The 15,992-nt window shown below is 42.3% G+C and overlaps 1 protein-coding gene across 1 annotated transcript in view; it reads right to left on the bottom strand.

The window, feature by feature from the left end:
- ULK2 (unc-51 like autophagy activating kinase 2) overlaps positions 1–15,992 on the bottom strand; it is a gene marked incomplete at its 5' end in the record, with an annotated part of 118,907 nt that overhangs the window by 24,753 nt on the left and 78,162 nt on the right. Inside the window, 2 exon segments of the mRNA XM_015558349.1 lie at positions 3,273–3,410; positions 9,691–9,751. Of these exon segments, the coding sequence (XP_015413835.1) occupies positions 3,273–3,410; positions 9,691–9,751 (199 nt within the window).

The raw sequence follows: 15,992 nt of genomic DNA, 5'->3' as shown, positions 1-15,992 counted from the left end.
TACGGCGAGTATATAACAAACTCTGTATTTTGAGTGGAAATGTTAGGGGGTCGTCTTATACGCCCAGTCGTCTTATACGCCGGCAAATACGGTACTAGAGGCCCGGTGCACAAATTTGTGCATGGGTGGGGTACAGCTGGCCTGGCCCCAATTGGGGCCAATCTGGCCGGGCCAGCCAGGGGGAGTTGACGCAAGAGGTTAGCTGGTGGGCCCCACCCCCTGGTCATACTCCCTGTAGAGGGGACAATTTGCATGTTAGCTTTTTATTATGTAAGGTTACTGGCTTTATTTCCTATGCTGTACTTTACACCCAGATGACTATATTGTAATTACCAATCTGTACTTCTCAATCCCTTTACCATTTTCACCCACAACCCCAACTCCCTTCTACCAACCATCAGTCTGTTCTCTATATCTATGAGTCTGTTTCTGTTTTGTTTATATTGTTCTTTAGATTCCACATATGAATGAACTCATATAGTATTTGTCTTTCTTCAACTGATTTATTTCACTTAGCATAATACCCTCTGAGTCCATCTACACTGTCACAAATGATAAGATTTCATAATTTTTTAAGGCTGCTTATTATCTGTATTTTTTTAATCCTTTTCTTCTTTTTTTAAAATTGATTTCAGAGAGGAAGGGAGAAGGAGAAGGAGATAGAAACATCAATGATGAGAATCACTGATCAGCTGCCTCCTACATGCCCCCGACTGGGAATCAAGCCTGCAAGCCAGGCATGTGCCCTGAGAGACCCCAACATTTCTTGTAATCCTGGTTTGATGGTGATGAACCTTAGCTTCTTCTTGTCTGGGAAGCTCTTTATCTGTCCTTCGATTCTAAATGATAGCTTTGCTAGATAAAGTAACCTTGGTTGTAGGTCCTAGCTTTTCATCACTTTGAGTAGTTTTTGCCAATCCCTTCTGTCCTGCAAGGTTTCTGTGGAGAAATCAGCTGCTAGTCTTATGGGCGCTCCCTTGAAGATAACTGCTTTTCTCTTGCTTCTTTTAAGATTCTCTGTCTTTAACCTCTGCCACTTTAATTAGGATGTGTCTTGGTGTGGGCCTCCTTAGGTTCGCCTTGTTTGCGACTCTGTGCTTCCAGGACTTGTATGTTTATTTCCTTCACCAGGTTAGGGAAGTTTTCCGTCATTTTTTCAAACAGGTTTTCAATTTCTTGTTTTTAGTCTTCTCCTTCTGGCACCCAATGATGTCAATGTTTTTATACTTGAAGAAGCCCCAGAGGCTCCTTACACTATCCTTTGTTAAAATTCTTTTTGCTGTTCTAATGGTGTATTTTTTGCTTCCCTGTATTCCAAATTGCTGATTTGAATCTACTACTGATTCCTGAAATTTATTCTTCATTTCAGTTACTGTATCTGTCATTTCTAATTGGTGTTTTATGGTTTCCATGTCCTTTTTTATGCTGTGAAGTTCTCACAAAGTTCCTTGAGCATTCTTATAACCTTTGCTTTGAACACTGTATCTGGTAGTCTGCTTGCCTCCATTTCATTATTTTTTTTTTCTGGAGATTCCTCCTGTTCTTTCATTTGGTACTTGTTTCTTTGTCTCTGTATTTTGGCGGCTTCCCTAGTTTGTGCCCATGTATTAAGTAGAGTTATGTCTGCTGGACTTGGTAGAGTGGCCTTGTGTAGTAGGTGTCCTGCAGGGCCCTGTATACAGCCTCCCCAGTCACCCAAGCTGGGCACTGCAGGTATACTTCTGTGTGGGCTGTGTGCACTGTCCTGTTGCTGTTGAGCCTTAATTGCTATTGGTGTCACTGGAAGGAATTGACCCTCAGGCTGATCAGCTGCAAGGACTGGCTGTGACTACAGTGAAGGAGATGCTGTACAGGGGCCAACCCTACAGAACAGGACTTGCTTCAGTGGGTCTTGGGTGCTTGTCAAGTCTGCCTGTTGGGTGTGTTGCTTGTGGAGGTGGTAGGGTCATAATCTGGCATTGTCTGAAACTGTCCATTGAGTACACTGGCTCTGGGGCCTCCTGGGAGGGACAAGGTTAGCCTGGGACAGTATGGCACAAGCTACAAAGCAATCTGCAGATGGATGCCACTTGTGCTAGGCTTGGAGGTGCCCAGCAGAGGCCAAGCTGCACATCAAGACCAGCTACCATTAGTGCTGGGCCTGGGGCCACTTAGAGAGAGGTATGGGGTATGCAAAGTCCAGATGCTGCTTGTTTGAGAGATTTTAGTAAAGTCCAAAGCATGAGGCAAGAGATAACATTTGTATAAAAAAGCCACTGAAAATGTTGGGTGTGCCCACTAGTTAGGTAAGGCAAGTCTCGGGGAATCACCAGGGTGAGGCAAACAGTATGAGCCAGGTTGATGGAGATTTAGATATGCATCCACTTGCCAGCTCTGTGTGGGAAAGGCTCAGGAAAGAAACAATGGCGTTTGGCATCACATTCATCTGGGAGCTGCCCCTCCAGCTCTCACTCTGATGCCAGTCAACTCAGTTCCTCCCCACATGTCCCTGCTGCCTTCAAGCTCTTCCCCAGCGCAGGAGCTTAAAACAAGTGCATCTGATTAAGTCTGTGCACAGGCTCCTTAAGATGAACTGCCTAGAACTCCAGCTGCCTCTGTCTCATTCAGCTACAAATCCCTTAGTTTTTATAGCCAGAAGTTATGGGCACTCTTCTTCCTGGCATTGGAACCCTTGGCTATGAGGTCTGGTGTGGGGGCTGGGACCCCTCCCTCTTCAAGGGGACCTGCACAGCCAAGATATCCCTCCTGATTTTTACCTGCCACACATGTTATGGGGATATGCCCGCAACCAAGGTATATGCCCTTGACCGGAATCGAACCCGGGACCCTTCAGTCCCCAGGCCGATGCTCTATCCACTGAGCCAAACTGGTCAGGGCTGGTTTCTTCTTTATAGGTCCTTAGTTATAGGACTTCTGTACAGCTTGATTCCAGGTGATTCTAAAGTACGGTTGTTCTGTAGTTTAGTAGTAATTTTGATGAGGTTATGAGTACCTCATTTACCTATGCTGCTGTCTTGTCTGGAACCCCCAACATGTTTAAAAGAAAAGCCTGTGGACAAAAGGGTCCCAGGTTCAATTCCAGTCAAGGGCATGTACCTTGGTTGTCAGGCTCCTTCCCAGCCCAGGTGCGTGCAAGAGGCAACCAATTGATGTGTTTCTCTCACATCGATGTTTCTCTATCTTTCCTTCTCTCTTCCACTCTCTCTAAAAGATCAATGGAAAAATATCCTCGGATGAAAATTAACAAAAAAAGATTAAGAATACTAGCTTACCTTGGAGAACCATGTAGATTTGTGCCAGAGCTGGCAGTAGATGTAAGATTCTGCTCCATGCGCTGGTAATTCCTTATCTGAGTAGGAACTGGAATTGGTGCTGTTTCACTGTGAGGTGACACAGTAGGCGGACACTGTCTGTAACCATGTTATTAAAAAAGAAAGAAATCCAAGTAAGACCCAATGGTAATATTTAGAGAAAAATTCTAGAAGAAGCAAAATGATCAGTTCTGCATGTAAATAAGAAATGATGATCTTATAAAAATATATAAAGCAAAAAAATTTCATTTGTCATTAAAAGAACCCTCCTGGCATTCATATGCATATTTAAGACTAAGATTTATAACAAGAACTGGAAAAACATTCCTCTACAATAAGAAAATTAGGTTGGCAAAACTTAGTTTCATCTACTCACATTCTGCTATTCATTACTATATGAGAGAAAAATATAATTCTAGGAAAATATGTTGGGAAATGAACAGGAAGTTCAAGATCAAAGATGACTGGAATGTTTACAAAAGTTATGAATGCAGTAAGCATTCCCAAGGAACTCTGACTTTTATGAAGACTAAAAATAAACTGCAATTCTCAAAGCATAGAACTGATCTGAAGTCCATTTTAAATGCTAGAATTTGATTTCTTAATAGCCTCTTTCATTGATTTTCATAAATTCAGAAGTAGTATGTCCTTAGATGACTTTCAATTCAATTTACAACATAATATAGGGCCTTAAGATAGATGATTTACTTCATTCTTTGCCCTTCTATAATTCTAAAAAATACACAAAAATCTCCCACTTTTCCCCAATTATAACATTACAGATGTAAGAGATTGTATAGCTATCTAAGCAAAACAAAGACTATCGTCTAGCTTCATGTTAGAACTTTTTAAACCATTAAGAGTATTTCGTATTTAAATCAAAAGAAAATTTCATCAGTAGAAGAGATGTTAGTTGCTTTCCCAATATCTATTTGCCTACTGCTTCTTACTATCAGAACTCAAATATTACGGAAGGTATGATGTGCCCAGTTAAATTATGACATATCCCAGACTTCTTTGCAGCCATGAGTAGTCAATATGTCTTTCTTGGCGGAAGTCTTTTATCTATTCTTCCTCCTACCTGGAATGTGGGTAGTTTACTGAAGTTTCAACAGCTAACCTGGAACCATGAAGGAAAGGCCAGAAGAACTGCAGAAAATGTCCTTGAGCCACAGAAACGAAGGCAACAACTATTTACCTTGACTTCTCTTCATGCAAGAAAACAAAGCCTTTAGTGTTCAACTACACTCCAGTCAGGACCCCGTGGTTTACAATCAAGTGGAATTCCTTATTAATACACCATCCAGTGTGTTTCTATAGGCTCTCCCTATTTTTCACTTACCTAATTCTATTAAGTATCTTTTAAATACAATGACTCAGTTGTCAAGTATGAGAATGTGATGTGAACAAATGCCATTTTTCTACGGTCCCAATTTAGTAAGTACCAGTACTTAAAGAGTTGGTGAAGCAAGTACATCTAGGTTTTTTGTGTTTTTTTTTAATATTGTTTGTTGAGGTTACAGTGGTTCATAAGTTACAGTTTCAGGTGGACAATTCTATTAATACATTATCTGTATATTGTATTGTGCTTACCACCTCAAGTCAAGTCTCTATCATCCTTTATTCCCCCTCTCCTACCCCTCCCTACACCCCTTCTCCCTCTGGTAATCACCATAACTGTTGTCTCCATCTATGAGGTGTGGGGTTTTTTTTCTTGCTTAATCCCTTCGATATTTTCACCCAGTCGTCCAACCCCCTTCCCTCTGACAGCTGCCATCTACAGATTTCTGTATCTATGAGTCTGTTTCTATTTTGTTTATTGTGCTCATTAGATTCCACATGTAAGTGAAATCACATGGTATTTTGTCTTTCCCTGACTGATTTATTTCACTGAGCATAATACTCTCCAGGTCCATCCATGCTGTCACAGAAGGTCATATTTCCTTATTCCACCTCCCCCCCGCTTTTTTTATACCCAAGTAGCATTCCATTTCATACATGCACCACAGTTTCTTAATCCAACCATCTATTGATTGGCACTTAGGTTGCTTTCAAATCTTGGCAACTGTAAACAGTGCTGCAAAAAGTATAGGGATGCATATACTCTTTCAAATCAGTGTTTCAGGTTTCTTCTGATATATTTTCAGAAGTGGAACTGCTGGATAATAAAGAAGTCCAATTTTTAATTTTCTGAGATAACTCCATACTATTTCCAAAGTGACTGCACCAGTCTGTGTTCTCACTAACAGGGTTCCATTTTTCCGCATCCTTGCCAACATTTGTTATTTGTTGACTCAATGACAGCCATTCTGACAGGTATGAGTTGACACCTCATTGTGGTTTTAATTTCCATTTCTCTGATTATGAGTGATACAGGCATCTTTTCATTGGATATTTTTTAACCTATACATTGTCAGGTTCTAATATCTTCCTGCTAATCACCAAAGGGAAATTAAAAACGCGGATAAAGATGCCCTAAGAAGTAAACTTAGCAACCTTGTAACTCAAGGCACTCCTCTCGGGGAATCACAAGCAACCAGCTAGCTGCTCTTATACCTCTGGTGCCTCCCCTGCCCAGAACATCAGGGGATGAACAGCCACGGCAGGTGTTCTGTAAATGTCCCGGTTACTGAACAGGAGCTTTAAGCAGGCTACCCAAGGGTCTTCATGAGAGCGTCAAGGGACTTAGTGAGACTTTCAAGGATCTCAGTGAGAATGTCAAAGACATGAAAAAGGACCAGTCAGAAATTAAGCATATACTAACTGAAAGAATAATTTACAGGGATTCAACAGTAGAGTAGAGGATTCCTGGAATCAAATCAATAATGTGGAATATGAGGAAGCAAAAAACACCCAATCAGAAGAGCAAAAAGAAAAAAGAATATAAAAATATGAAGATAGTGTAAGGAGCCTCTGGGACAATTTCAAGCATACCAACATTAGCATTATGGGGGTGCCAGAAGAAGAGAGCAAGATATTGAAACCTATGTGAAGAAATAATGACAGCCCTGGCCAGTTTTGCTGAGTGTATAGAGCATTGGCAGGCAGACAGAAGGGTCCCGGGTTCGATTCCAGTCAAGGCACATGCCTGAGTTGCAGGCTCAATCCCCAGTGGGGGGCATGCAGGAGGAAGCCAATCAATGATTCTCTCTCATCATTTATGTTTCTATCTTTCTCTCCTGTGGGAAACCACCTATTGTCTTCACTAGCAGAGAGGTGTAGACAGAGAACCCAGAAGGCTGGTGACCTTTGAAGCCCTAGCAAAGGTCAGAGCTGTGCACCACCTCTGTTAATCCAGATAATGGTAGCTGAAGCAACCTCCCCACCTTTAATCATGTAAGTCCTTATTGATAAGAATAGTCTATGTGTCACTGGAACCTCCCTGCCTAAGGGCTATACTATGGGTGGACCCCGAACCAAATAAAAGCTTGGTGAGGCCTGAGCACCAGTGGAAGTCTTTCCTCTTGAGTTGGACTTACCCGCCTGGCCCCCATTATTTCCAAATTATCTCTTGTCTTTTCTCTTTCATTTGTGTTCGGCTCCTCTTCCAGATCCTGAACCCTGAACCACGTGGGATGTGGAGGGAAACATTTACCACACTCTCCCTCTCCCTTCCTCTCTGAAATCAATAAAAATATATTTAAAAAAGAAAAAGAAAAAGAAATTTTCTTCCCCTACCTGGATAGAGAAATACACTTACAAGTCCAGGAAACATGGAGTCCCAAACAAGAGGAACACAAAGAGGTTCACACCAAGACACATCATATTTAAAATGACAACGGTTAAAGACCAAGAGAGAATCTTAAAAGCAGCAAGAGAAAAAGCAGTTAGTTACCTATAAGGGAGCGCCCATACAGCTGTCAGAAACTTTGCAGGCCAGAAAGAAGTGGCAAGAAATATTCGAAGTGATGAAAAGCGAGGACCTACAACCAGTATTACTCTACCCAGTAAAGCTATCATTTAGAAATGAAGGTCAGTTAAAGAGCTTCCCGGACAAGGAAAAGCTAAAGAAGTTCATCACCACCAAACTAGTATTACATGAAATGTTGAAGGGTCTTCTTTAAGAGGAAGAAAAGGAAGAAGAAAAAGATAAAAAATATGAATAAAATGGCAATAAATATATATCAACAAATAAATCTAAAAATCTATAAAATAAATGAACAAGGAATCAAATGAAAAAAGAAACTGATGAATAAAACAGAATCAGAGGCAAGGAAGGGTGGGGGGAGAGATTAACCAAAGAAATTATATGCATACTAGTAGCCCATCACGCGATATTACGTGCAGTAGGCCACCTGCCGCTTCCACAGGAAGCAGTAGCGAGCCACCAGCGCCCACAGGAGCCTGGAGGGAGCCGCACCGCTTCCCTAGGAGGCAGGAGGGAGCCACGCTGCTTCGCTGCTTCCGCGGGAGGCAGGCTGCCATCTCCTCTCCAGGCCTGCGCTCGCCAGCCGCGGAGGCTGCGGGTTGGCCCAGTGTCCCCGTCCCTGTCCGCTCAGGCTCCAGGTGGCCAGCCCAAGACAGGGCATGGTGGCTCGCTGGCCCCATCTCTGTTCCGGTCTCTGCTCCAGGCCTCACCTGTGTGCGCAACCTTCTCCTGTCCGGTCCTGACCCGGCATCCTGGCCTAATTTGCCAATTTTTTTAATATATATATTAGATATGCATTATCAATTGACACAGAGAGTAGGGTGGTGAACACCTGGGGCAGGGTGGGAACCATGTGGAGGGGGGAAAAGGAGGGCATCTGTAATACTCTCAATAAAAAAGACTTAAAATAAATTTAAAAAACATTAACTCAAAATGGATTAAAAATCTAAACATAAGATCCAAAAGTATTAATACCTAGAAGAAAACATAGGGAAAAATTTTCAAGCCTAATCATTGTATCAGGCAATGATTCTTGGATATGGATAACAAAAAATAAATGAATGGGACTACATCAAATTTTAAAACTTCTGTGCTCAAAGGACACACCAATGGAGTGAAAAGTCAACCTATTGAATGGGATAAAGTATTTGTACATTGCATATCTGATAAAGAGTTAATATCTAAAATATATAAAGAATTCCTACAACCTGACAACAAAAAATAACCTGATTAAAAAATGGGCAAAAGACATGAATAGACAATTTCAACAAAGATGATTTACAAATGGCAAACAAGTATATGAAAAGATGCTCAAAACCACTGACCATCAGAGAAATGCAAATCACAGCCACAGTGAGATATCAGTGCATACCGATTAAGGAGATGACTATTTAGGGGGGAAAAAGGTGGCTATTATCAAGGGGAAAAATAATAAATGTTTGCAAGGATATAAAGAAATCAGAACCCTTGTACACTGTTGTAGGAATGTAAAATGGTGCATCCATTATAGAAAACTGTATGGCATATCCTAAAAAATTAAAAATAGAATTATCATATGACCCAACAACCCCACTTTTCAGTATATATCCAAAAGAATTAAAGCAGGGTCTTTTGCCCGGACGTCATGGCTCAGTGGTTGAATGCTAACTTATGTACCAGGAGATCATGGTATGATTCCCCGTCAGGGCACATGTCTGGGTTGTGGGCTTGATCCCCAGTGGGGGCATGCAGAGGCAGATGATCAGTGATTCTCATCATTGAGGTCTCTCTCTCTCTCTCTCTCGGCATGCAGAGGCAGATGATCAGTGATTCTCATCATTGAGGTTTCTCTCTCTCTCTCTCTCTCTCTCTCTCTCTCTCTCTCTCTTTCCCCATTCATCTCTAAAATCAATAAGAATGTATTTTTTAAAAAGCAAGGTCTTTTAATTAACAGATATTTGCATATTCACATTCATAACAGCATTATTCACAAGAGCCAAGAGGCAGAAGCACTCCAAGTGTCCACAGACAGATGAATGGATAAGCAAATGTGCTATAGACCCACAATGGAATATTACTCAGCATTAAAAAAGGAATTCTGAGACATACTACAACATGAATGACCTTGAGGACACTGTACTGACTGAACTAAACCAGTCACATAAAGACATATTGTAGTATTCTACTTATATGAGGTTACAGAAAGTAGTCAGATTAACAGAAACAGACATCGAATGGTCGCTACCAGTGCAGGATGGGGGGAATGGGGAGTGTTGATACACAGAGTTCTGGGTTTCAGTTCTGCAGGATGAAAGAGTTCTGCACAACACTAAATATTCTTTACTGAACTGTAAACTTTAAAATGGTTAAGATGGCAGATTTTATGTTTTATTCCACAATTATATATATATTTAAAATGATAAATTGAAAAACAAAATAAATTTTAGATCAAGAATACACAAAGTTCTATAACTATACTTACAAGAAAACCAAAACATAAAAAATATTTTAATTACTTATGTGTAAGCATACCCTCCAAACACCAAGAACTCATTTGAAGCTCGTCTGCCGGCAGTTCCCATTGGCATATCATCTAAAGGAGAAAGAGAGGAAAAATGTAGTCAGTTCTGCTGTACTGGCTACTTAAACGTAAACTGTTTAAGGGGCCACATACTAAACCTGACAAGCTCAGGGGAGGCCTGCATGGCAGGACTTGCAAACTCAGATCTAAAGGAACCACATAGAATGGTCTGAAATCAAAACTTCCTGACTACAAGTGAGTCATGGCCAGTAGCCCTGTAGTCGGCCATCATCTTCCCTGACAAAGGTCAAGCTTTACCTTACCTGAGCCTGCCTACTGTCTCTTTGCATCTAGGATAGCATACCTTTGGTATGTCAGGGTAACCCCTTTTTCCAGACCCTTCAGGGCACAACCTCCCACCAGAGCAGGAGCCCACAGAGCCCCTCACTGTATCCTGCTCCCCACATACCATCTCCATGTGTGTAAATGTTAACTGTTTACTATGCCCACCAATGGAAGGAAGCATGTGTCTCTAGGGCTTACTAGTACTTTTTATCCAATCCCAGAGATTTCCTCATTTTGCTTTCTCCCGCCTCCCTAACCCATCACCAGTGGACCTCATATAATTCCCTTACACCTTCTACTTTGGTTCTAATGTGTAAAATAAGGAGCAAAGCTGCCGTTCTCTGGAGCATTTTCTCAATCCACTGAGGTTTTGCTTCCTCAGTGGGTTTGACAACAGTTTGGCTCAAATAAACTCATAAAAATTCTCTACAGGTTTGGATGTTTCTTATGTTGACATTAGGAAACAATCTGAGCACAATCATTTGCCTACATGCAATTTCATCCATGAGTAACAACAGGTGAACACAGAACACTGTAAGCAGCCTTTCAATTCCCACTTCTATAAGCAAATATCAGGTCTTATCAAGGTAAAGTGTCACATTTATTGCAGTAGTTATGTATTTCTTCACCACTTCACATGTGAAAAAACTGTGCTGTTTTATTGTGTTCCTTTTTATGTCACTGACAAAAGTTTTGAGTATTGTATCCCTTAATCTCAATTTGCCCATAAACTCTGCTGTTTTTACTGAACTCTGCAGGTTCTGGTGATTTTTAGGAACATACATCACCTTCTAGCACAACTGACGGTAAACAAAGTCTAGTTCCCTCTAACACTGGGGCACATCCGTCCTCCTGCATAATAAATACTCTCTTGGGTCTTGCATGGGTTGTTGAACAAGCTGTCATGGAAACTGGGGCCTCTCAGAGTCAGAAGCCTAGCCTCGAGGCTTGGCTTCTCCACTGCGGCCGGACCAAAGGCCTGGGTCCCAGGTGCCAGAGGAAAACCAGGGCCGACAGCCAGGGGAAGGAAGGCCTATTGTGCAAATCTTCGTGCAACGGGCCTCTAGTCTATATAATAAAAGCCTAAGTGACCATTACGGCGGAAAGACCAGAACAACTGGTCACTATGATGCACACTGACCACCAGGGGGCAGACGCTCAATGTAGGAGCTGCCCCCTAGTGATCAGTGTGCTCCCACAGTGGGAGCGCTGCTCAGCCAGAAGCCAGGCTCACAACTGGCGAGTGCAGCAACTGAGTGCTAAGGAGCCAGTGGGTGGGTGGTAAGGAGCGAGGGGTCCCAGACTGCGAGAAGGATGTCCGAGTGGTCATGGACTGTGAGAGGGTGCAGGCCAGGCTGAGGGGCCGCTTTCACCCCCAGTGCATGAATTTCATGCACCGGGCCTCTAGTAATTAACCCCTTCCCCAACAATTTTTTTGTTAAAAACGTTTCTTTTTCAGACTAATTTTTTTATTTTGGTTCTATATAGTATTTTTGATGCTGGTTATGAAAACAGTTTGTAATTATTTTTTCTTCCCATTTTTGTGGTTAAGAATAGTATTTCCTCAGAAAGTTTCTAGATGAAATTATTTAGAATGGTACGTATGTAGCTGGTTTTTGAAGGTAAAGTTTTAGACGAGTATACTCGTCGACGACTGAAAAAAGAACGTTTTGTGAAAACGTGTATACACGTTTCTGCCGTGTGAAATCAACTTTTTCAGACTAATTTTTTTATTTTGGTTCTATATAGTATTTTTGATGCTGGTTATGAAAACAGTTTGTAATTATTTTTTCTTCCCATTTTTGTGGTTAAGAATAGTATTTCCTCAGAAAGTTTCTAGATGAAATTATTTAGAATGGTACGTATGTAGCTGGTTTTTGAAGGTAAAGTTTTAGACGAGTATACTCGTCGACGACTGAAAAAAGAACGTTTTGTGAAAACGTGTATACACGTTTCTGCCGGGGAAGGGGTTAATATGTATTCATGTGAAATCAGTGTTGACCAAATAATATACATTTTTTAGAAAGTAAACTTTTCTGCTAACTGGTACTCAAAAAGGTGGAGGGGTCACAAAAACTCCTTTGACTCGTCCTGAAGGGGAACTGAGAAATGCATTTATTTGGCACAACTCAGGTCCCTGCTCTAAGGAAGATTCTATTCTAGTAGTCAAAGAGGGTGATCATGTCAGAAGTGGTAAGAGGTTTAAGGAAAATAAATTAGAATAAGAGAATAAAGACCAGTGGGCAAGGAAGCAGTTCTATTTTAAAGACAACAGTTGCCTATAGGGTAACAGAGGAAAAGGGTAGATGGGGCAGGGATAGAAGCTAGATTTCACTCAGTGTCCTTCATTTTGCAGCATTGAGTTTGAAACCATACATAATTATGAAACAAAATTAAATTTAAAAAAAAGAACAATCCCTAGAAATCAAAAGTAGAATGTAGCAAAGGAACCTAACCATATATTAATTTGATAGCATAATCACCAAAATAGAGACAGGCTAATAAGCCAGGACAAGCAGAATAGGGAAACTGAGACAAATAATTAAATAGCAGTTTGCAGTCACCTAGAAAATCTAGATGCCAAGCAGTTGGCCGCCATCTAGTAAACCCTATCTTCCCTAAACCAAGGACACTTGAGAGGCATAAATGGCTCACACATCTCCTCCCCAACCAGAGGGCAATAGCTTAAATCACCCTACTCAGGGAGACAGAGCAGAAATCTAGTGAGTGCCATTTTCCAGCCACACCCAAGGACAAAAGAAGAGACTAAATCTCATCTTGATACATCAGCATAAAGCTGATGACTATTCTATTGATCCTCCCCTAAAACCTCCCAGCCTTTAAAACCCCTCAAAACACAGGCCCTAGTATGCACTCTCCTTCCCAGGAGCACTCCCACTCCCCCTTTGTTCCCCCACCAGCATGCACTTCCTAAACTCTAAGGGACCCCACAAGGCTTGCGGCCAGGGCAGCAATGGGCAGTGGCAGTTGGTCTCAGGCTACCCTCCCGAACCTGTGCCCAAAGCCCCCTTTTCTCTCACTTCTTAGTGAGCCAAAGCAGCCCGGCCAAGGCTCATTCCCCACCCTTCCTTGTGTGAGGTCCCCAGCGCTAGCAAAGGTCCTCTAACATTCACCGGGAATCGTGATGTGAAATCTTTCCTGCACCGAGCCAAGAACACACTCATGGGCAGCCGGCTCTAGGCAGACCCCTCAGGGCCAGGTCCCCTCTCCAATAACAAAATGAATTTTTCAAGAGACTGTAAACTTGGTGATTTAATTAGACATTCCTAATGGTATTATCCTAAGGACAAAAATACCCACAAAAAGTTTTTTAAATGTTTTTTAGTAATCATATTATTTTGATACCATGTTGTTATTTTGAAACTATAGGGGGAAAGGGAAGGAGAGGTTAGAGCCTAAACTTACAAGGGCAAAAGAACAGAAAAGTCAACAGCCACAAAAATTTGGAAGCTAAAAGTTGATGTGAGCAGTGTATGACCTAGTAGGCCGAAAAAGCCCACAAGTACCATCTTATCAGATTCACAGGAGGCTGGTCAGTAGTAGTGCCGGATCCCATATAGGAAAAGACGGGGCGGGGAAGCACAGGTCTCTGAGCCGCAGAACGCCAGGCAGAGGTGAAGGCAGCACTATACCGCGAGAAAGGGGGTTAGTAAGTGCCATTCACACACTGACTATGAGACCTGCAGCCTCCCCCCTGTGGGCTCCCCCACACGGCATCAGGTACAGACTCTTCAGGCAGAAGACCGCCTAGTCTTCTCTGGGACCCGAGGAGCCACTCACAAAGGAAGCACTCGGAGGAAGTGACTCAGCCTTACCACCCCGAGAGAGGCTTACTGTTCATAAGACCTGCAGGGCTTTCGAACTACGTTTTAATTTTCCATTCTTAATTATGAGCATACAACAATCACCAAATATCCCAGGAAAGAATCTAATATGAAGCCCAGACTCCAAAACAGGTAGAAAAAAAAAGAACTACAATATTTTTCAAGGAAAAGTTAAAAAATATATATATAATTAATGACTTGAGAGATAAAACAAAATATTTCACCCTAAGGTAAGAACAATACTACTCAAAGGAGGAAAAAAGAGCTTCAGAAAATTAAAAATACGAGAGCATAAATGAAAAATGCAATAGAAGTGTTAGAAAAAAACATTAAGGAAATTTCCCTAAAAATGTAAGACCAAAAGATGGAAAATCAGATCCCCCCACACGCCCCCAAAAAAAGAAAGAAAGAAAATCAGAGAAGGGTATTCAGGTATCTGTTATCACTTTTAAATTGTACAGATGTTTTAAATATCTTATATGGGTTCTTCCCATATCTATTTTCCCATGTAAGGGGCTTAAAAGTCGTCATTCCAACCTAACAAGTAAAAAGCTCAACAGACTGAAGTCAACAATTCTTGGATTCAAAAGAGAGGGGAGGACACAGGGCAAACCGATGCCCGCAAGATGAGACAGACAGGCCTAGGGAGCTCGGGCTTACCTGAGAGAGACTCACCAGCAGAAACCTCCCTGGAAATCAGGGCCAGGACAGGGAAGCTTGAACCTAATTGGCCATTTGCTGGACACGCAGTGCAGACAACTCCCACGCAGTGCAGACAACTCCAAGAGTTACAAACCCGAGAGGACCCAGTCAGAGGGCATCAAAGTATTGTCAGATTTAAGTCTAGGAGCTCAATCACTCCCACAGTGAATATCTGAGAAAGATCTCTCCTTGCTTCCAGGAGTGAAAGGGGAAAAGAAACATTTTTAAGTCAGAGCATCCCGAGATTATTAACACGGCCTGCCCTTGGGGAAACTATTAATCTGCTCAGGTTAAACTCAGCGCCAACTGCCCCGGGGGAGGGGAAATACTCAGTGCCAGCCCTCTGGCCATCCTGCCCCACCTCAGGCAGGAGACTAGGAGACGGAGCCTAATCACAGGCCCCTCCCCTCAAGCCCCACCACATCACTGAGGCCTCTTTACAGCAGTTCCTTTCACCTATACACCAAGAAAAAATTACAAGGCATACCAAAAAGCAACAAATAGTCTGAAGAGACAGACATGGCAGGGATCTTAAAGTTACCAGGCCAGGAATTTGCAACAACTGTAATTAATATACTACGATGTTACCTGGGAGATGAGACCTCGGTTGTTGTCTTCTTGAAGGAAAGATCTCAATCAAGAGACAACGTACAGAAAAGCAAGCAAGAATTTATTGGCCGCAGCAAAAATAACACTCAGGAGAGTGAAACAAGGAAGAGCATAGAAGCAGCCGCAGGAGAGCCAGGCGAGGCTCTCGGGCTCACTGAGAGTCAGAGAAAAGGGGTCTTGGAGACAAGCTCAGGGGTAAGCCCGGGATGAGCTGCCACTGTCTCTGCCCTTTGCTCCCCTGGGGTCCCTTAGAGGTAGGGACGCGTGCCTGTGGGGAAGGAGAGAGGGAAGGGAATGGCGGGGCCCCTCGAGGGAGAGCACCCTGGGAATGAGCTGAAGCTGCCCATTACTCCCTTGTTGTAAGTCTCTTGGGGTCCCTTAGATGTTAGGGGATAAGTGGAGGGGAGGGGGAGGATAGCATGGGTGTGCTTCCCAGAGGGAGAGTGAGCTGGGACCTTCATTTTCAGGGGTTTAAAGGCTGGGCATTTAGGGGAGGTCTTAGGGGCGGATCAATAGAATATTTATCAGCTTTATGCTGATATACCAAAATGAGATTTATTCTCTTAATTTGTCTGTCCTTGGGTGTGGCTGGCAAATATACTAACTGGATTTCTGCTGTCTCCCAGAGTAGGGTGATTTAAGCTATTTGCCCTCTAGTAGGGAAGGAAAAGTGCAAACTCTTAAGTGTCCTTGGTTTAGAATAGACAGAATTTACTAGGTGGCTGCAACTGCTATTTATCTGTCTCAGCTTCCCTATTCTATTTTTTTTTTTAAATATATTTTATTGATTTTTTACAGAGAGGAAGGGAGAA

The sequence above is a fragment of the Myotis davidii genome, unplaced genomic scaffold (genome assembly GCF_000327345.1).
Source record: "Myotis davidii unplaced genomic scaffold, ASM32734v1 scaffold129, whole genome shotgun sequence".
Lineage (NCBI taxonomy): Eukaryota > Metazoa > Chordata > Mammalia > Chiroptera > Vespertilionidae > Myotis > Myotis davidii.
The sequence above is the reverse complement of the archived record's forward strand: the minus strand, read 5'-3'. Positions and strand labels throughout refer to the sequence as shown.